Consider the following 23,092-nt stretch of genomic DNA (forward strand, 5'->3'; position numbering starts at 1 on the left):
CAGTCTTTATTGTTTCCACTGGCAATGGCAGTCCTAAAGAACAAACATTTGCCATCAGTATGGTATGGTCCCCTAAGCTCTTGGGAGCAAGAGCAATGGGTGGAGCTCCAGCAGCAAATAGAATATGCCTGTTTATTACAAGGGGGCAGTTTACTGTATCATCAGCAAAGGATGTGATTGTTGCAAAGACCCACTTGCTGATGAAATTAGTGTTGACTTGACAAAAATGTAGTTAAGACCAAATTAAGTTTATAAATTTGTAGCCATGGTTTCAGAAAGGAAAATCTTATCAAAACACTGCAGTTTAAAAAGGTAGAAAACAAGGAAATTCTACCTTAAATATGATACCATCACAGATTTGAAAGTATTGAAATGCAGAATTACAGATCCCCTAACAACCTGATGGGTTCCTTTTACCTTCTCACCCTGTACACCGGCCTGGCAAAGCAGCAAGATGTTTACAATGAGTTTACAATGTGTCTTAAACAGCTACCTTAAGTGTGCCATAAATGTCCTAGCTAGCAGTGTATTTTTCCAAACTGTTACCAATGGAAATGCAATACTGTGTGTTTTAGGCAATATTCCTTCTCCATCAATTCACAATTCAAGAAGGATGTTGATAAATTGAAGAGCCACGAGAAAGATTAACGGAATAGAAAACCTGCCTTATAGTGATGGACTCAAAGAGCTCAGTCTCTTTAGTTTAACAAAGAGAAGGTTAAGCGGTGACTTGATTACAGTCTATAAATTTCTATATGTAGAACAAATATATAATCTAGCAGAGAAAGGTATAACATGATCCAGTTGCTGAAGCAAGACAAATTCAGACTGAAAATGAAGTGTACACTTTTGACAGTGAGGGTAATTAACCACTGGACCAATTTTCCAAGGGTTGTGCTGGACTCTCTATCACTGGTGAATTTCAAATGAAGATTGGATGTTTTTCTAAAAGCTCCAGTCTAGGAATTATTTTGGGGATGTTCTCTGGCCTGTGTTATACTGGTCAGACTAGATAATCACAGTGGTCCCTTCTGGCCTTGGAATCTGAGTCTTCTCTCTGAAATAGTGACAGTCATAGCCTGTGACATGTTTCGGAGAATGAAGTACTGATGGGTCTCTATCTAGTAGTGTTTAACTGCATCACTCGGGGGGTGGATTTCTTACATCCCTGAGCAACGTAGTTATACCAAGCTAATTTCCTACTGTAGACCTAGCTTAAGTGCCATTTTTCAAAAGTGCCGACATCCCTTTTGAAAACGGGATTTAGGCTGCTGACTTTAGCTTCTTTTGGAAATTTTCCCCTTAGAGACTTAATTTTTTAAATTTCAATCCTAGGTCTCCATTACGCCTTTGTGTACAATCTGTAAACTTTGCAGAGTTCTGATAGGTCCTAAAAAACAAAGTCACATCAAATAATTCCAAAATGAACACACAACCTTTGCAAAAATAGTGAAAGGCCATATTGAGGTCAACAGAATAGGCCATATTTAAAATTTATGAGCCAAACTTTTAAAGTTATGATGTGGCAAAAAGAAAAAAGGTAAGAACCTTTTGAAAAGTGCAGCCCTCTGATTGCTCAAATCACTGGCTGATGAATTCCTTGTCCATTTCTCCCAAACGATATCTTTGTCACACATCTTTGGCCTTCACTCACCTTCAGGCAGGATGGTAGATTGTACTCAAGTACCTCAGGCAGGCTTCTGATCTATGAAATTTCATTTCAAGCCAGTTAGGAGCTCCCCAGATCTTGCTCTCGCTTAAATGTGGCACCAACCCAATAGAAGCTGTGAATCACTGCTGCTGCACCTGTGTTTGTGTTTATCAATTGGATTTGCCTCATCACCCTTGATCAATCAACATTTCTTTCAGTTGAATCCCCAACTATATTCTGTAGTCTTGTGGCATCAGTTAGGTGTAGGGAAGGTGGCATTACCTCTGTAGAGGACATTTTTGAGACTATATCTGGAATACACTGTTTAGTTATAGCTGATGTTGAAATATTGGAAAAGGTTCTGAAAAGAGCTATAAGAATGATATGAGGGCTAGAAAACCTACCTCACAGTGAGAGCCTTAAGAAACTCAATTAATTTAACTAATCAAATATAAGATTAAGAGGTGACTTGATCACTGTCTATAAGTACTTAAATGGGGATAAAATTTCTGATAGGAGATGGCTCTTTAATTTAGCCAAACAATGGCTGGAAGCTGAAGCTGGAAAAATTCAGACTACAAATGTGGTACACATTTTTATCAGTGAGGGTAATTAACCATTAGACCAAGTTACCTAGGGGCTGTGGTGGAGTCTCAGTCACTTGAAATCTTTAAGTTGGGAGGGGCTGGTCTTTCTAAAAGATCTGCTGTAACTGAATCAGAAGTTACAGGATTGATGCAGGAATTACTTAGTGGAATTCTACAGCCTGTGGATCCAGGAGGTCAAGCTAGATGATCATATAGGTGCCCCCGGGCCTTAAAAAGCTACAAATGTATAACCCCCTTGAGATGGCCCACTTTTCTGCCCAAATATAGATATAAAAAAATCCACACATCCCGGATACCCCTTCTTGTTCCCATCCTGTATTTGTTTGTGGGTGGACACAGATAAGTATCACTAACCCTAACCTTGCTATTCTCCTTGTTGCTAATGTTAACGGACAGCTTTTCCATTTCACTGCCTGCCCGTTGGCCTACGCCTAAACTTCACCTGCCATACCTGTAATTAAAGTCGATGTTCTAAATCCTAGAGGAATGTGTATGGAAATCTGCCAGAGCAGTTGCTGTCTCCGCTGCCACCACCTTCCCTTTATGAGTATTTTTCTGATTGAAAAGGAAAAGCTGCCCCATATACATGCAGCAGAGAATATACAGACACAGCTGAAGATAGCTGGATAGTGTCCATACCGGACAGATACCAGTCTAATGATCTGTGGAGAGAGATTCATAGATTATAAGGCCAGAAGGGACCGTTGTGATAATCTAATTTGACTTCCTGTATAACACAAGCCAGAGCCCTTCAACCTTTATACTGCCCTGTTGAACAGATGACATCCTGCAGAGGTCCTCTTGGAGAGGGCATTTGCTGTCCCTTTAAAAATAATTATATTAACCACCTACCTGTCACAGGCCAGAATAAAACCTGCTCTAAACAAGGCTGCTTCCAAAACAAGAGTGCCAGAGCCATAAGAAGGGTGTTGTGCCTTGGTGCATGCTGGCCGTTCTCCAGGAAGGTGTGTGCCATCTTTCCCTGTTGATACAATTCTCGGCTTAAGAAAAGCTTCACTGGGGTTTTGCAGAGAACGTCAGCCTTCCCCAATACCAGCAGCAAACCTGATGAAACTGGCCAAACTATGTACATAATCAAATCATGAGCTCCAGTAGCATCCAAACCCCAGGACTTTTAAATCAAAGTACAACCCAAAACACATTGTAAGGCCAGAGTGTGTACTGGGTACCAGAGATCTTGGAGCCTTCAGAAGCTCATGCAGGCAGAGCCCAAGCTCCAGCCCAAGTCGCAGCTTGAAAGCTCTCTTTATACAGCTCTTTTTAGAGACCTGGTGTGGGCCCTGCTAGCCCGAACCTGTTGACCTGGGCTGGGAGGCTCGCTCCCATTCCCTCCAAAATGCTGTGCAGCTGTCCCCTAAGGCAGTGCTTCCCAACTGGGGTGCCGCTGCATTTTGTGAAAAGCGACACGTGAGAACGAAAAGCCCTTCCCGTGTGTGGTAAGGAGCGTCGGGCTGGATGGCGTGCGGGCCGAGGCCCCTTTCAGATGTTGTGCATGTGTCACATCCATGCCCCAAAGCCAGGGTAAGATAGCAAATTGGAATCCTGCTGAGTGGAGGCAGGGGAGGGGGAAGGAAGGCAGGGAAAGCCGCCTTCTGATTGGCTGTCTGCCTCACTGCACCGCCTCCTCCGGGGGCAGAGCAACCAATCAGAGCTCAATCTCCCTCTCCTCCCCCCCAACAGGCCAGCTCCTCTGCCCCTCCCCCTCCCTCCTGCGGCTGCTGGCTGGAAGCAGGGGGAAGAGCCCTGGAGTCACCCCCCCCATCTGGAAGGGGAGCGGGGACCCCACTGCCGCCCCCCAGGGTTGGGATTGGGAAGAACCTCAGGAGAAGCAGAGGTGAGGCAGGGACTGAACTGAGGGGTGGGGCTGGCGGGGAGCTTGGGGGGGCAGAACTGGTGGTCCCTGGTGCGGGTTTGATCAGAATTGGTGTGAGGTGGGGGCTGGGGGAGCTAGGGAGGCAGAACTGGGGTGAGGTGGGGCTGGACTGGTGGAGGGTGAGGACAGAACTTGGGGCAGCTGGAGTGGCTGGGCAGCAGTTCTGCAGAAAAGGACCTAGGGGTTACAGTGGATGAGAAGCTGGATATGAGTCAGCAGTGTGCCCTTGTTGCCAAGAAGGCTAACGGCATTTGGGGCTGTATAAGTAGGGGCATTGCCAGCAGATCGAGGGACATGATCATTCCCCTCTATTCGACATTGGTGAGGCCTCATCTGGAGTCCTGTGTCCAGTTTTGGGCCCCACACTACAAGAAGGATGTGGAAACATTGGAAAGAATCCAGCGGAGGGCAACAAAAATGATCAGGGGGCTGGAGCACATGATTTATGAAGAGAGGCTGAGGAAACTGAGATTATTTAGTCTGCAGAGGAGAAGAATGAGGGGGGATTTGATAGCTGCTTTCAACTACCTGAAGGGGGGTTCCAAAGAGGATGGAGCTCGGCTGTTCTCAGTGGTGGTAGATGACAGAACAAGGAACAATGATCTCAAGTTGCAGTGTGGGAGGTCTAGGTTGGATATTAGGAAACACTATTTCACTAGGACGGTGGTGAAGCACTGGAATGGGTTACCTAGGGAGGTGGTGGCATCTCCATCCTTAGAGGTTTTTAAGGCCCAGCTTGACAATGCCCTGGCTGGGATGATTTAGTTGGGATTGGTCCTGCTTTGAGCAGGGGGTTGGACTAGATGACCTCCTGAGGTCCCTTCCAACCCTGATATTCTATGATTTGGAGCCTTGGGGCACAGGATTGATTTGGAAGTTGGGAGGCAGAGTTCATTGCCAGGCAGGGGATGGGCAGATGTGGGGGTCAGAACTCCTGCAGCAGGGGCCAAAACCCTCGTACCCAGTACATATGGGAGCATGGGCAGCACTATTGCTCTCTTGCTCTCCCTCTGAGGATGGACGGGGCAGTTCGCCAATCGTTAGACTGACTGAAAAAACAATATAATCTCTTTGCAAATAACCACATGTTTGGGGGGCCAATCTCCTGATTTGTTGGGGGTCTGACTTGTTTATTTTTTGATCTCTTGAGGCTGGCAGAACTGAGTGGGACTTAATTACATTGCCTTTAAAAACAGCGGAGAATGAGAAGAAACAATAAATTAATTGCTTTTCATCCCAAAATATTATTCTCAGGTGCATGTCACTTTCTCCACTGAGCACGCTTTCATCCAGAGTTCTTATGTTTAGCTTTAATGTTAGTTTCTACTGTTGAAAATGTTAATGTTGACACAATAGCCAGATCGTGATCTAAGGTTAGCTGCCCTGGTTGTTTTGACTGTAACCCTACTAGCCTTGCTCTGGATTGGCTCATGAATATTCATGAGTTCATTTGGAGACAATATGGTGGTGTGCTTCAAAAGAATTAAAGGTATCAAGATGCGCTGCGGCAGAGAAACGGTTGGGCACCACTCCTTAACAGGCTACTTGCACTCTTACCCTTACTAGTCATGCATCCAAGGTGAGTCCTACAGTTGGGTCAGACTTTTCTCTAGGATCCAGTGCTGACCACGCAGAATACGCCCACTAAAAGTGAGACAGAGGCACCAGTTTGATTACCAGTCCCCCAGACAGAGGCCTGGTCTCAATATGCCATCAAAGGGAGAAGATTTTGAAACCAAGTTAGTTTAACTGCTAATCTGGTAAGTGCCTAGTGAGTGCTTGAACGACTTGCCAGCTGTGCCATTCTATAGTTCAGGGAAGTCACAAACGTGCAACCCCGTTTCAGGAGTGTAAGAGAAACCCCTCGCTCCTCTCCAGTCCTTGGCGTCAATTCCTCTAGCCATCATTGCTCTGACACCCTAGGCAGGTTTCTCTCTGAAGGGGAAGGAGGGCTGTTTGTAGCGATTCCTGTTGCTTACAGCATCACTCTATTCTTTCCTGGCTCTGGTGTAGTCCTCCCTCCCCCTCCTCTTCTCTGCTGAGTTAGTGTCTGTGTTGCCTTTGCCAGTTGCTGTGGCAGTATGTGGCGGCAGCCTGGCTCCACAGCACCCCAGTTTCCTTTGAATTGTGGACAACACCCAAACAAGGCTGCCCGCACACACCGTGACCTGTTGAGTCTGAGGTGGCGGCGGAAGTTACTGATGATAGTTTCTATTCTACCATCGAAGATGGCTGGCTTCTGGTTCCTTTGTCCCCGTGGTCTTCTGCCTCATGTTACTGAATCTATTGTCCTAGTGAAAGAGAAAGGGGCTCACTTGCTGTCCTTCATGTGGCCCACAAGCATTCCAGCAGTACATCCAACACGGCCGCCAAACCCTGCGCCACCACTGAGCTGCGCCGGATGTTGTTGTCTTTCCACGCAACGTGGTTTTTTGCAGTGATTCTCAGTATCAGGCTTTGTGGCTCTGTGTTTTCCTCCACCATTATATCGGATCCATGTGTGATGATGGGTCACTGAAAGCACTGAGGCACCTGCATTTCCACCCACCTTCTACCCCCTCTGGCTTTTCCATTGTCTTTTCTGTAGGCCACTGCCGGGCTGTTCAGTGACCTTCCTCGCTGCTCTGGCCACTGGCCATTTTAAACAATTAAAGAAGGGGCGGAGGAATTTGCCATGCTAAATTACTTCCTCCCTTGGGGAAAAAGGGTCTTTATACCCAGCTTGATATTGATGTGATTTGGTGCCATTGGATGACATCGTCATCACTTTTCTATTTCCTTTCTAAACGTTGTTAAGCAAACTATTCCTGGGCATTTCTGTAGGCTCCATTGTTATTTCCCATGGTTTCACTTGACCTGTTACTCATTTATTGGAAATCCGTGGCAGCCCCCCTCCCCCCAGATCCTTTGGGATCTCTTCTGGGTGAAAACATTCTGCTTTTCTTTACATTCCAGAAACGGAAAGTGAAATTTGTTGAAAATCTCGCATAGGTTGAGGCCTCTTTTCAGGGGACATTGGCATGCTCCCCGCATGTCGTGTTTCCTTTAGATGTTATTTCTGGAAAAAGAGAGCGGGACGTTTCCTCAGTTCTGAATGACAGTGTTTGCATTAAGGGAAAGTCTCCTAAGTAAGGTCAGACATATTCCAAAGAAACCGCTAAGTGAAAGTATAAATCAGTTATACGGGGCTTCTCTGGAATAACAGGCCTGTGCCTTTTGTTGACTCTGCCTTATGGTACCTGTGTATCGCTGGGCTTGTAGCGTCTCTGTGGCTGCACTGCACATGGAAGCCAGTGTTTACTGCACTTGTCACTACATCTATTACAAAGCGCAGCCTGTTGGCTGTCACAGCAGCCTTCAGGGTCCCCCAGTCCAGCCCCAGGGCTGTGTCATGAGTTAGATTAGTTGGAAATGCAGAGTGGGGCGGGCAAGGGCTTGGATTACAGCTCCACGCTCAAAGTGGTTCAGTGGTTTATGCGTATTTATAAGAAGAGAGTAAAAGCTTGTGTGGGGGGGAAGCATGGAAGAAAGAGAGAAAAAACGCTGCGTTTGGAAGTGAGAGGGTGAGGATAAAGGAGTTTAGAAACATGGTAAGTAGATCACGATACACAGATCGCTTGTCTGGGCACTGGTGTAGCTGCTGTCGGGGCTTGTGGGGGGAGCCTGAGCTAATCCTAGGAAGTAAAGTTTGGGTCTTTGGATATTTTTTACATTAAAACATATTTGAACCGAAAGAATAAATTAAAAACAAACCAAACCCCAAGCTTGTCTGTAACTTAGCTGCAGTCCGGATCCACTGGGCTGGAGAGATGCAGAGCTGTCCTCGGAGAGGAGTTTGGACTAAGACATCTCATGTGATAGCCGCACGGAAACTAGAAGGGCAAGTGACCAGAATGGAACTGAGACTTTGTGTCATTTCTTTGTATGCTTCCCCGATGCTAGTGCTGCTCCTTTCCCTCCTCGGTCCTTTGCCAATGCAAAGCTGTGAGTGTCCGAAGAGCTGCGTCCAGTGAGAGCACCAGGAGTTTGCTGTCACTTCTCCTTCACTGACTCTGAAGTTCTCAACTGTGTAAAACAAACAAACAAAACAACCCTCACAGAGAAGTTTTTGGTTTTCGGCCTGATCTAATTTCAGTGGGATGAGAAGATAATCTCGCCCCTAACCCCCAGTGCATTAGGAAAACCAGCTTGGGCCTTGTGCTTCCTTCTCTGATTAGATTGATTCGTGTGTGGCAGGAGTGTGCACATTCCCAATTCAGTAATAATGTTAACCCTCCCTGTGCTGAAGTCCTGCCGATCAGGAGCATGTTCCACTTGCCGATGACTGACTTTTACCTGGCTGTTTTGGAGTGGCAGCGTGGATTTGTTTGCACTATTTCAGAATGTTATCTTGCTTTGCGTTTGGTTTGTTTGTATTCTACCACTGTTTTGCAATGATTTCATTTTGCGATTAGTTCTGTGGTGTCCATCTTAGTTTAATAATCAAATGCATCTTCTCTGTGGTTTCCATATTGTACCTGCACAGGGAGGAACTGGAAGATCTGGTAGGACTAAGGCAGGGGTTCTCAAACTTTTGTACTGGTGACCCTTTCACACAGCAAGCCTCTGAGTGTGACCCCCCCTTATAAATTAAAAACACTTTTTAATACATTAACACCATTATAAATGCTGGATTCAAAGCGGGGTTTGGGGGGTTTGATCCCTCATGTAATAACCTTGTGACCTCCTGAGGGGTCCCAACCCCCAGTTTGAGAACGCCTGGGATGTTTCTCCCTCTGGCTGCTCCGATACGATAGATTTTGAGTGTTGGAAACTACTCACTCTCACAGGCTTGACCCAATGTCTAAGAGTGCAGTTAAGAAAGTGTGTGGACACAGATGCTGCAGGGAGTGCCTTTCCAACAAGGAGTCAATACAAACACGGAGCAGGGACATTATGACCTCCAAGATGTCAAATGCCCTGTAAAAACAAACAAACTACTCAACGCTCTTAAAAAGAGGGCGTGGGAGCTGCTGAAGCTAAGAGGAAGCAGAACACATTACCAGGTAAGTACCAGTGTTAACAGGAGCTTCTTTATTCTTGGAGAAGAGAACAGGACTGCCTCTTAACATGGCCACACACAGAGGATACCACATTACGTCTGACCTACATCTACACAAATTTGTGTGCACAATTCCCTCAACTGCAGGTGCAATTACACTGCAGCTTACCTGTCTTACAAGCCATTTACATATTTATTCCAATGATTTTGTGCAGTCTGTCATTGTGCATGCAAATTTCTACATTCACCCGTTTCTACAAATCTGGCCTCAATGCTACTGTGTCTGAAGTTGCAGTTGAAGAGATTCATAGATTTTAAGATCAGTAGGAGCCATTATGTTCATCTAGTAGTCTGACCTTTTGCATAACAGAGGCCATAGAATTTCACCCAATTATTCCTGCATCTTGCTCAGTAACTTATGGTTGTACTATAACATAGCTTATCCAATTTACCACATCCCCCCGGCAATTTGTTCCAATGACTAATTATCTTTACTTGAAAAAAACCCCTTGCATTTTATTTCCTGTTTGAACTTTCCTGACTTTTATTGCCAGTCACTGGCTCTTGTTCTGCCCCTGTCTGCAAGATTAAGGAGCCTTCTTCTCTCAGAAATCTTCTCCCTGTGTAAGTGCTGATAGACTGCGATCAAGTCACCTCTTGACCTTGTTTTGTGAAGCTCAATTGATTGAGCTTCCTAGTTTCTCACTGTAAAGCAGGTTTTCCAGACCTGGAATCATTCCTGAAGCTCTTTTCTGAACTGGTTAGATACATAAATAGAAATCCTTAAAAAAACGGGTCTACTAAATGCTGTGCCTTGGAGGGGTTCAGTGCACCACCACAAGCCTAACGTGCCCCTCAGAGTCTGGGGGCAGCACACAAAAGATGGATTCAGGAAGCAACGTGGCCAGGCTCTTGGATTATACTATCCAAAGCTTTGGAATAAACTAGCCGAGACACAGCAATCAAGCAGTGACCAACAATACCCAACAACAAAAGAGAAGTCAACAAGTGGGAGGGAGAGCAGGACATCAGGCTCACGTGAAGAGGAAGAAGAATGTGCTCATGGGAAGCAGTAGCATTAGGAGAGAGAGGTTTTGAGAAGAGCTTTAGGATGATCCGATTCAGGAAGAGATGGAAAGGGAACTCCAAAGAAGTGGAGCTAGAAGAGAGGGACTGCACCGTTTAGCAATGGCGGTGGCAAAGTGACTCACAGTAAGGAGACCGTGAGTGGATGAATGAACGGAGCACGAAGGTTGGAAGTGATGCAGGAAGGCAGGAACTGGAGTGATTCTGGTGCCAGCATGATATGTAAGAGTGGAAAGTTTCAAGTGGCAGCAGATGGCTAGGAAGCCGGTGAGAGGAATGGGAATAAAAATGAGACATCCTGCAAGATTTCGGGCTGATTGAAATAGCTGGAGAGTGGATTCTGGGAGAGTGCTGCAGATGGCATTGCACACATATTGATATGGACCAGGATGGCCACTGTATCCAAAGTAAGTTTGAAACGCAGCTTTAACATTTCCTGACCTCCAACCCAATGAATGCACTGGCTAGCCACAGTTTTAGGTGCATAATTTTCCTTCTGGGATGGTCTGCTACTTCCCCCACCCCCCTTTCTCTAACGTATGGCCTAACGAGAACATCTCAGTTAGGGACTTTGCAGGGCCAATGTAGCTCTAATGGAGTGATTGGGGAGAGAAGAGATGGCATGTTTAAGGACCAGGGGGCCAGTGGCAAGGGCCATGCTACAGAGGGAGGAAGTGTGCTCGCTGCAGGATGTCTTGTGCACTCACGCACTGAATGGTTCTGCTCACAGTGGAGATGCTGGAGATTTGCATATTTTGACAGTCTTCTAAACTGTGTGTTGTATTTCTGTACTAAGCATCGGGGAGCCCAGGTATTTGAAAACGCCGGCACCCTGGGTTTTTTCCAGTGTGAATCAATGTCTGTGCTTGTAAAGAGTCAAGGTGGATGAGGTAATATCTTTTTATTGGCCCAGATGCTTGTAAAGCCATTGTGGTGCTTTGTTTTTTATAAGGCACTGGAGTTGGGCACCGTGTGCTTGCCAACTCCATTAGCTTAGGCTAGAAAGCCATACAGCATGGGGTAAAAGGCAGCATTGTCCAGGAAGCCTGAGTCCTACTCTTGCCTGTGCCACAGACTTCCTGTGTGACCTTGGGCAACTCACTAGGCCTCCTTTTTCCTTCCCACTCTTTGTCTCTTCTGTTCAGCCTGCAGACTTGTTTGGGGCAGGGACTGTCTCCCACTAGGTGCATATACAGTGCTGGGCACAATGGGGCCTGATCTTGGCTGCTTCTGTAATACAGATTATTAGTAATAAGTGCCAGCTGCACACTGATAACAGGCAGGGACATAGAATCATAGATTATTAGGGTTGGAAGGGACCTCAGGAGATCATCTAGTCCCACCCCCTGCTCAAAGCAGGACCAATCCCCAGATCCCTAAATGGCCCCCTCAAGGACTGAACTCACAACCCTGGGTTTAGCAGGCCAATGCTCAAACCACTGAGCTATCCCTCCCCCCAATATAGGGTGCATCTCTCAAGAGGGCCTGATCACCTTCTGCTTCCTGGATTTAATGTGTGTAAGGTCCTGGTCACTAGTGTTTGGGGAACACTTGGTTCCTTTTTTTTTTTTTGGTGTTCACGTTGGTGGGGCTCACATGGAGCCACTTTAACTTGTCTCTCTGATTCCACCAGCAACCCATCCCCTACCCCATTTCCCTGGGGACAGCCCTCACCTCTTGACAAACACATGACTATTCCTGGGTGTGGAAACAAACGTATAGAGGCCCTGATTTTTAAAGTGACTTTGGGGTCCAGCTTGAGATGCCTTAAAAGGGGCCTGATTTTTAGAAAGTGTTGAGCATACAAAAACACTGGTCCCTTTTGAAAATCCTCGATGTTCACTGCTAGATGCAGAAGAGAGGGGAGGTATCAGCACAGGGTCATAGCTAGATAAATGGTCAATACCAGGAAGCAGCAGGAACTGTAAAAGGAAATTCAAACAGATGCATTCTACCCATTCCAACCACTCACTGGTGAGAGTGTGTGCGTGCGTGAGTGTGTGCATTCCAACCACTCACTGGTGAGAGTGTGTGTGGGGGTGTGTGTGCATTCCAACCACTCACTGGTGTGTGAGTGTGTGTGTGCACGTGTGCATTCCAACCACTTACTGGTGAGTGTGTGTGTGTGTGTGCACATTCCAACCATTCACTGGTGTGTGTGTGTGTGTGTGTGTGTGTGTGTGTGTGAGAGAGAGAGGGAGTTCAAGGCCAGAAGGTGCCTCTATGATCATCCAATCCTACCTCCTGAATCACACAGACCAGAGATTTCTGCAGTAGACTTATTCTTCCTTGCTGTGTAAGTGACATGACTGAGCCTGACAACTACAGCCTACTTTTTAGAGAGAGGTCCTGTTCTGTGTCCTTCCCAGCGTTTGCCCAGGATTCCCCTGTAAGGTTCTCTGATGGCGTTTAGTCTGGTTCACCCCAGGTTATTTCCCCAGCTTCCTGTCTGCATTCCCCATGTAAAACACATTTAGTGTCTCCTTGAACTCATGTTAAGATCAGGGATGAACAAGTTATTTCTACTAAGCAGGCGGAGGAAACAGAATCTGCATATGGTGTTGCCAACTCTAATGAATTAGTTATAGTTAGTGTTTTTCTTATGTAAGGAGGGCCTTGTTGCTGCTGCCTCCACCTGGCAGAAGGGTTATACTTAAAATGCTGGTTTCTGATGGTGAGAAGCTCAGCTTTCACTGACTAGGGGCTCGAGTACTCCACAGCCGAACTCATTGCACACACCAGGGACTCCTTGCATCCCTCCATTCCACTCACAAGCTCCCTGTGTGCCACCCTTCCATCCCCTTCTATTTCAGGGACTCCCTGCAACCTCCACCCCACTGCTTATACCAGGGGATCCGTGCGCCCTCATCACCATTAGTTCTTTTCTTTCTGGTTGGGGGAGAAATTGTTCAGGGTGTCAATATATTAAACTCAGTTGGGCTGATGGGCACAGCTGAGATGTGTGTGTGCAGGGGGATGGGGTTCTGCTGGAAGGTATAAATGGCTGCCATCAGCCCGTTTTTAGATCCATAGACAATTACAGACCTGGTTGAAGCTGCTGAGTTTGTTAAGCTACGTCTACACTACTGCTTCTGTCGGCATAACTTATGTCACTCAGTGGGGTGAATAAACCACCCCTCTGAGCGACATAAGTTACACTGACATAAGTGCCAGTGTGGACAGTGCTATGTTGGTGGGAGAGCTTCTCCTGCCGACACAGCTACCACCGCTCGCTGGGGCTGGAGTAGTTAAGCTAACGGGAGAGCTCTCTCCCGTCGACTTAGAGTGGCTACATTAGAGAGCTTCCAGTGGCACAGCTGCACTGGTGCAGGTGCACAGTGTAAACTCTCTAGGGTCTGGTCTACACTGGGTGTGTGTGTGTGTGTGTGTAGATCGATCTAAGTTACTCAACTTCAGCTACGTGAATAACGTAGCTGAAGTCGACGGAACTTAGATCTACTCACCGCAGTGTCTTCACTGCAGTGAGTCGACTGCTGCCGCTCCCCCGTTGACTCCACCTGCGCCTCTCACTCCAGTGGAGTACCAGAGTCAATGGGAGAGTGCTCGGGGGTTGATTTAGTGCGTCTAGACTAGAGTCACTAAAATGACCCCCGCTGGATCGATCACTGCCCGTCGATCCAGCGGGTAATGTAGACAAGCCATAGCCTTGGTCAGATGCCAGGGACTCTGTGTCCTCCATTTCCCTCCTCTGATTGTCTAACTCTTCAGTAAAATCCATAGAGTTCTGCCTGTTGATGTCTAGAACATTCCCTGAAACTGTGGAATTGATTGGGTATGGCGTTCAAAAGTTATCATGTTGCATACCTACAGACAGACATGAGGAGAATTACCATCAAGTAGCGTATAAGGGCCTTGTTTTGCTTAGATTAAAAAGAAGAAAAAAAAAAAGCACGTTTCCTGCCCTCATGATTGGGAGGGGGGGAAGCTTGAAAATGTGCCTCCCACAGCTTAGAAATCAGAAGACAAATAAATGGAAAGAACCCTACATTAATGGTTTGTTTTTTAAATCTCATCATTTTAAAGCCAATTTCATGATTTCTGGGGGGCTGACTGATGATCCTAGTCACATTCCTTAATGCGTTATGCTCAGATATTGTGGTGATGAGTGTGAACTACAAACCTATTGTAACTCCCCTGCCATCTTCGAGGGCACAAACTCGGGAGGTTTGGGATGTGCTTTACTCACTCTGGGAGAATACGCTAGTTCTCTGAGCAAGTTTCTTTTTTAATAGTTCTTTCCAGACATGCAGAACTGGGGAATCCCCAAAGTTCAGGTGAGATGTATCAAGTATCACATTGGCATTGTTATTCCGGTAGGAGCCACTAACTGTCTCCGCACATAAACATGGGCAATAGAGTTCCAGGATGCGCAGTGACTGGGTGGGCAGATTCATTTGTCATGGGTACTGCGACTGTCTTCCCAGTCTTGGTGGACAGATGTGTCACTCCACAATGTGCCATCAAACCATGGATTAAGGTGTCCCCAGCCGGGGCTTCAATAGTCACTATCTGGTTCTCGGCTTGGTTGGATACCTCTAATTGTCCTTCCACATAACAAGTTGCACCTCCTGGTAGAGTCGGTACAGACTTTTTACTTTTTATCACTCGACCTACTGGTTGTTCTGGCACCACAATTTATTCTTTCTCCTTCCTCTGATAGGGATCTAGGAACAGGAAATGCACATTAAGCGCCTCTGCATGTTTGGTTCCTACCATCTCTCAACTCTCCTTAGCTAGTTCTCCAAACATATTGGCATTCATCCCAATTATTGGGGTACTTGGTTAGTATAGCCGGTTGCTGGGCATACTAGGGCCAAAGTATGTAATCTGGTGGACACTCCCACAACAGATTTGGGGAATTCCAATTCTATGTTCACATATTCAAGGTACAGGAAACTGGTGTCGCAGAGTCCCCATACTGGTAGTCGTTCCAGCAGCGAATAGGTATATTCTTCAATTGCTGATCATGGAATGGTTTGATGAGAAGAGTGACCCGGGAATCACTGTCCAAAACAGCTTTACACTTCCAAACATCGATCTTCAGTTCAGTTTTGGTTTGGGGTCCACATAGTCCATCTGGTATTGGAGTCAAAGGAGAATTCTGTGGATTGGTCTCTAATACTGGAATTTGTCTGCAGTGATTTCTCTTCTGGGGCCCAGAACACTCCCTGTTGGGGCCCATTGTGGTTTCCCTGACATTTGTCTTCAATACATCATTCATAGAATCATAGAATATCAGGGTTGGAAGGGACCTCAGGAGGTCATCTAGTCCAACCCCCTGCTCAAAGCAGGACCAATTCCCAACTAAATCATCCCAGCCAGGGCTTTGTCAAGCCAGACCTTAAAAACCTCTAAGGATGGAGATTTCACCACCTTCCTAGGGAACCCATTCCAGTGCTTCACCACCCTCCTAGTGAAATAGTGTTTCCTAATAGCCAACCTAAACTCCCCCACTGCAACTTGAGACCATTGCTCCTTGTTCTGTCATCTGCCACCACTGAGAACAGCATTTAAGTTTTCAGGATTCTTACACCTCTGAGCAGTGTGGCTATACTCTCCACAATGCTAACAGAAAAATCCTATCGTATGCCCCAAAATTCTCACAGGCTCACTTGATCTAGTAGGAAAACAGTCCTTGCTCCTTCCCCTAGAAGAATTTCTCAGGGGAACGGATCTATCACCATATTCTTTTTGCCATGGCTGCAGTGACACGGAGGGCAATGGCTTTACCCAAGGGTGTTAACACAGGTAGCACGGCAAGATGGGATTCTAACTCCTCTATCCGTTTGACCAAGGTCAGTGTTTGATTTCTTGCAGAATTAGAAACAGTGGGGGCAGCTACTATAGTAGTGGGCTTTCTAGTGGCTTTCTGATGGGCCTGCTAAACTTCATCCTCACAAAGACTTTCAGCCACTAATTTCCTCATTTCCCCATCTGCCGCAGTCCACTCTTGTAGCATTTGGGTAGCCTGATCCATCCATGGATCAAATTCATCTTCCCTTCTAGGAGTAGGTTTCAGTCCAGAGAAAATTCTTAACTTCTAGTAGCTTCTGATGTCCATTATGGACCATGAGGTCTGACCCATCACTTTGGTGAGAGTCTTCCAGTGCAGCTCTGATTGGTTCTCTACCCCAGAGACCAGATGCCTCAGAGACAGGAGGTGCCTTGTCAATCCGGTCCCGTGGTTTCGGCAGCAATTCGGCGGTGGGTACGCTGAAGGTGCGGGACCGGCGGACCTCCCGCAGGCAAGCTGCCGAATCCACGTTACCGGCGGACCTCCCGCAGGCAAGCTGACAAATCCGCGTTACCGGCGGACCTCCCGCAGGTGCGCCACTGAAAGCCACCTGACTGCCGTGCTTGGGGTGACAAAATACATAGAGTCACCCCTGGGTCCAGGCACGTGTCAGTGGTGCACTTGTAGATGGTGCAGGAACTATGGTCCAGTGTCTGTCCTGTCTGAAGGATCCAAGGATCCACAGAGCAGGCAGAAATCGCTTTTCAGCTCCAAGGGATGGTCTGAATTCTCCTCACACGGAGGTAACAAGTTTAGATAGATGCTGTCTGCTTTTCCTCCTGGGTGAGGTAACTATCAGTGACCAGGGTGTCGGCTGTGACAGTTAAGGTCGCCAGCTGAACTGACTGCTTGGCAGTTCTTTTCTTCACGGTACTGTGGTAGGCCCTATGGGGAACCTAACTGGATGGAATTTCCCAGCTGAGGAACCCAGGGGTAGTGTGCCTCTCCCTGAGCTACCACACACACAGACCTGGGGCCCAGGTAAGTGCCAGTGGGGCTGCACTCCTTATGCTGCTGGTTGTGATGTGGCTGCTGTGGTACAGCACTCTGTATCCATTGTATAGGCTGCTGCAGCTGGATGGTGCCTACAGCAATAAACCCAAATAAGCACTGTGCAAAAATAGCTACCTTAGAGTATGAACAGAGCTGCCATGTAAACCAATGCAATACAGACGTCAAGTTAAACAAGACACAGTTAGAGCTCCTGCCAGCTATGCTAACCTGAAGCACAGATTCAGAGTGCAAGATTCTCTGCCCTATCTGTCCTCTTTGTGCCATTCAGGCGGCGCACAGGGCATGGAACGTAATGACGGCTTTATCTTCTTTGTGGGGGATTCTCACGGAGCCAGAAGGTCCCCACAGGGAGCTGATCTCCTTCGCCATCTCACCTTGCCCCCCTGCAGCTCAGAGGTGGCACAGGCTGCTTTGCATGGCAGGGAAGCCGGGAGCCGTAGGGCCAGACTGCAGTGCTCTCTAGTTATCCTCTGCTGGTGGACAGTCCCTTGAGGGCCATTCTTGGCTGGCGCAGGTCCCTTGCATTTACTCGGGCTGGGCAGAGGATGAACCATAACTGAGCCCTGATGTCCTCTCCCCTACTGCACCGCACCAGACATCTAGCCCACAGTTTCTACAAGGCGTTTATCTAGCGTTTCAGAGGATGTTGCACACACAGGTTCTGGGCTCACATAGGGTTTTGGTGATATTGGTCAGAGCTGCTGCAGCTGAAGTACAGAGTTGCTTTTCCAACACAGGTGACCATGCTACACTGCAGCAGTCACGACCGCTCCCAGCATAACCAAACATTTCCAGATGTGGCCACTGGTTTGGCATGCTTCCCATGTTTGGGAATCCAACTTTAATTGCCTTCGAGTGTCTCAGGCTGGGCACCCACAGACTGCAGCACCCAAAATCATTGGCCACTTCTGAAAATGTGGCTGCTTAAAATAACCCCATGGACCTAGCAGAATTAGGTCATTTCCCCTGATATTCCAGTTCAGTCCTGAAGCTCTGTTGTTCACACCCTCTACTCTGCAGGCAGAACTAGCCAACACTGGGGGCCAGCCGAGCCGTGCTGTGACTGAGCACGAGCTCCAGCTTGGCCCTTCTGGGACCCTGCCCCATCAATGAAACAGACTGTGCAAGGGGCAGGACTCAGAAAGGAAGGGAAAGGATCAGTCAGGTGCCCTCAATGTGCAAAATAAACAAGGCCCACACTTGGCTATTTACTCCCCCTCTCCACCCGTGCTCATTTTCACAGCAAATGGTGATTGAATAGAACCAGAATGGAAAAATAAAGCCTCCATTGTTGTCAATGGCAAAACTCTCCTTGAGGTCAGTGGGATTTCATCCAGAGTGAAGGATTATTCCAGTGACACTCATCAGCAGGGAAGAGTTCGGCTTCCCCATCTGTGAAAGTGTTAGTGCTTTTCTTGTGACCGTCCCCACCCCTAAGCGCTGATTGTGACGGGTTCGGTCACAGAAACCCATAAGAATTAAGAATGACCGTACTGGGTCAGACCAAAGGTCCATCCAACCCAGTAGCCTGTCTACTGACAGTGGCCAATGCCAAGTGTCCCAGAGGGAGTGAACCTAACAGGTAATGATCAAGTGATCTCTCTCCTGCCATCCATCTCCACCCTCTGCCAAACAGAGGCCAGGGACACCATTCCTTACCCATCCTGGCTAATAGCCATTAATTGGGACTGTCACCTGATGTGCTGAGACTACCTCTGAGCTCATTTTCTCTGCCAGTTTGGGCCTCCAGAACCCTGCCTTGCCACGCCAGACCCGCCAGTCTGCTCCAGCACAGACCCAGGGTCTGAACCACGTGCCCCAAAGCTGCAGACTTAACTGAAAGCAGCTTAAGAAGTGCTCCTGTCTCTAGCACCCAGACACCCAACTCCCAGTGGGATCCAAACCCCAAATAAATCCGTTTTAATCTGTATAAAGCTTGTACAGGGTAAACTCATAAATTGTTCGCCCTCTATAACACTGAGAGAGAGATAGGCACAGCTGTTTGCTCCCCCAGATATTAATCACTTACTCTGGGTTTATCAATAAACAAAAGTGATTTTATTAAGTATAAAAAGTAGGATTTAAGTGGTTCAAAGTAATAACAGACAGAACAAAGCAAGTTACCAAGCAAAATAAAACAAAACATGCAAATCTAAGCCTAATACAGTAGGAAACTGAATACAGGTGAATCTCACCCTCAGAGATGTCCCAATAAGACTGGACTCCTTCCTACTCTGGGTCCAGCAATCACTCACACCCCAGTAGTTACTGTCCTTTGTTCCAATGTCTTTCAGGCATCTCTTGAGGGTGTAGAGGCCATCCCTTGAGCCAACTGAAGACAAAATTGAGAGGTTTCCAGAGCCTTGTATATTCTTTCTCTTGTGGGCGGAACCCCCTTTGTTCTCCTGCGCAAAATCACAGCAGCAAGATGGAGTTTGTAGCCACCTGGGCAAGTCACATGTCCGTGAATGATTCAGCTTTTTGCAGGCCAGTGCCATTGTTTTCATGTTAGTTTGAACATTCCCAGGAAAGCTCAGATGTGGATTGGCATCTCCCAAAGTCCATTGTCAGTTAAGTGTTTCTTGATTGGGCACTTAGGGCAGGTCTACGGGGGAAATTCGAAGGTCGCAAGTCAGCTACGCAAACGCAGATAGGCGAAACTTGAAACTGAACTTGAAGTACGCTACAGCGTCCCAGATACCGTCCGATCAGTCCCGCCGATCGGTCCGCTCCCGCCACCTCCGCCAGTGGTGGGTGGAGGAGAGGAGGATCGGAGGCGGGGCGCGGAAGAGTTCGAACTATCGCGTCCAGATTAGACGCGATAGTTCGAACTCTGAGAAGTCGAACTCACCGCGTCGACCCGGCAGGTAAGTGTAGACTAGCCCTTACTGAGAATAGTCCTTTCTCAGGAAGCTGACCAAATGTTTCACTGGGGCTACTTAGAATCAAACACATTGAGATACAAGTACATAGCCAATATCCATAACTTCAAATACAAAAATGATACACACATACAGACAGCATAATCCTAACCAGTAAACTACAACCTGTCCATAGACACCCAACTTGACCTCCTCTGTACAAGACCTGGTGCAACTATAGGACCCTGGTTGCAACAATGATCTATACGGTCACAGTTCATGTCAATAACGTCACACTGATGACGGCAGCAGTGCTGTGTGGCAGCTGCATTGTGCTGGCATCTCTCTGTATGTGGACTGGTTTACCCTGGAAATGATCACTAACTATTGAGGGGAAGGATGGGCCAGGGGGTTGAGTGCTAGCCCAGCTCTGCCATAGATTCCTGGTGTGCCTGGAGGAAAGTTACTTCATCTGTGCCTCAGTTTCCCATCTGAGCAGTGGGGAGAATAGCTCTACCCTGCCTCCCCGGGGTGGGTAAGGAGAAATGCATTGTGAGGCGCTCAGATACTATGGGAATGGGGGGGCACATAAGTACTTCAGATAATATTTAGGTGACACTTAGTAAATAGATAATGGTGCTTCCTGTATTCTGTGTTGGGAAAGTTAATTTCCTTTCTTTCTTGGAGCCTAGACTGTAATTCCAGACAGCTCGCAGGAGGCAGTCAGCAATAAGGTAATTATTACACTGAATAGGGCAGTTTACTGAGGAAATGCAGGCTGCTGGCTCAGGGGAGAGCGTTGTCAGTCACTGAATTTGCATGGAGCTGCCCATGCTCCTCATTTCTGTAAGATCGGGGAGGTGCTGTGTGTTCTGTCTCTAATTCAAACTGTGTCACTTAGCGCCATGAGCTGTGCTTGGGTATTAGTGTATCACAGTCCTCTGGCTGATTACTGTGTCTTCCAGCACTTGCGCTCAGATAGCAGCCCCTGGCTAGCAGGAGCAAAGGATGGATCCGAACAGAAAACATCATCTTACTGTGACCCTTTGGTTGTAGTTCTGCTGGGGTGGGAAGGAAGTGACAATGGGAATCATAAAAACCTTTAAGCATCGGGGATCCGATTCTTTGTTTCTGATCAGAGCAATGAGTGAAATACTGGACCATGGACAGATAAAGCATGGAGAGCTTTAATCCAGTGCACATGGTGATAGGTGGAAAACATCTCCTGTAGCATATGGAGAATAATTATTCGTGTATCCGTGGGTTTGCTTTTTTCCTTAATAACTTTGTAAACTCGGTGCTAATGGTAACAATAACAATAGTGGTTAAAGTCAGACAACATTTGGACAGGTGAGATACAAGCTTGCTTTACAATCTCTACTAATGCAACTCAATCTGGACTTGCAGGATGCCCTGCTATTCATGCTGGGCTCCCCACACAGCTGTGCCAATGCATATCAGTGATAACTAACATCATCTTCTGGTATTCCAGCCCTAGGTGAGAATGTGAGCAAGACAGGTATTTTTCTTACCTGCATAATCGTTGTGTGTAATATTATTGGAAGTTGTCCAGCGGTACTATTACTGATCGTTCTGTTGAATAGATGGTATAATCAGTTAATCTTAGAGGAATGTATGCATATTGTTAGTTGTGGTGCATTTCTTTTTAGAAGCAGTGCATCTCACCAGTACAGTCCATTTCCTGGCTTAATCTCTCGGATGGCATTTTTTCTTTGGTGCAGAGTTAACGTCTACTGAACCTACAAAGTGTACCTCATTGTGAGCTCAACTGTAAAAAGTATGTGAAAATTCACAAGATGTTGCAATAACCATGAAAAATAGATGAAGTTGTTTACGACGTTAAATGTTGTAACAACTGCAAGAGAGCCAGACAAAGAAGCTGGATTAGTCTACATCAAAAAAGCCATGTTACTGTAATCCAAGGATTGTTAAAATTATGCTTGGTAAAAACAAAAAACATGGAACCAGATGTTAATAGACCAAAATTGGTGTGATGGCTGTGGACAACATAATGAGGGGGGATGAACTATGCCACCCACTTTTTCCCTTTTGGGGGTTTCTTATAAAGAGACTTTGAAAAAAAAAGGTCAGTTCAGTTTAGCCCTCCTTGTCCTCTCCTGTCCCATGTGTCCTAGCTCTCCTCACCTCATCTCCCCCCAGCTCGTCCCCCTAAAAGGAAGGCTAGCCCTGACCTTGTTCAAGGACCTTTGTGTTCACCTGGGAATGCTGAAAGTCATCACATTATCATGAGACTGGGTGGGCGAGGTAATAGCTTTTATTGGATCCGCTTCTGCTGGTGAAAGAGACAAGCTTTCAACCTTACACCGAGCTCTTCATCAGGTGGCTAAGAGCTCAGTGTAAGCTCGAAAATTTGTATCAGTTGGTGAAAGAGGCTGGTCCAACAGAAGATATTACCTCACCCACCTTGTCTCTCTAACATTCTCAGACCAACATGGCTACAACCACACTGCAAATCACATCATGGCATCCAACCCCCAGCCCATCAGTGGAGATATCTAAGTCCCAGGACAGCAAAAGGCACATGAGATATCCTGCATTGTTTTCCCTTCCCTTGTTGCGTTACTTTCTGCCCCCTTTCTTTCCTGCTATTCTCTCTCACTCTTAGCTGATTTCACGATTCAGTGAAAAGCTATGTTCCACTCATCCAAGCCTGACTTGTCTAAATAGAAAAGATCCAATCAGATGACATCCCTGAAACCAGGATCCAGGCAGCAGGTGTTGTGGTTGATTTGCCAGTCAAAACCGCCACTCATAACTAACCAGGGGGTGTATTTCACCCACCTTTTCTCTCCTGCCCCTTGTGTCTGTTTGCTAAGAACAGGATAAGCAAATTGCCTCTACACTTCAGGACTGAGTAAAATTAACCCCTTTCCTTTTCATCAGAGAAAGGTTGTTCTGAAAATAAGAAACTAATATTTTGCCTCCAAAAGGAGAAAGACTTTAAAAGTTTTAACTAAGTTTGTTTTGCATAATCACTCAACCAGAGTTTCAGTATAAATACCTGTTTTAATTCTGTATTCGTTCTTGTATTAAATCAATACACTTTTAATCTAAATGAATGTTTGAAGTGTTTGCTAAGT

At 46.7% G+C, this 23,092-nt stretch overlaps 1 protein-coding gene across 1 annotated transcript in view; it reads left to right on the forward strand.

Moving 5' to 3' along the window:
• Window positions 1-7,627: 7,627 nt before the first annotated feature.
• PLEKHG4 (pleckstrin homology and RhoGEF domain containing G4) overlaps window positions 7,628-23,092 on the forward strand; it is a 159,999-nt gene continuing 144,534 nt past the window's right edge. Inside the window, 2 exon segments of the mRNA XM_039503354.1 lie at window positions 7,628-7,657; window positions 7,660-7,743. Coding sequence (XP_039359288.1) covers window positions 7,628-7,657; window positions 7,660-7,743 — 114 coding nt within the window.

The sequence above is a fragment of the Mauremys reevesii genome, linkage group 16, assembly GCF_016161935.1.
Source record: "Mauremys reevesii isolate NIE-2019 linkage group 16, ASM1616193v1, whole genome shotgun sequence".
Classification (NCBI taxonomy): domain Eukaryota; kingdom Metazoa; phylum Chordata; order Testudines; family Geoemydidae; genus Mauremys; species Mauremys reevesii.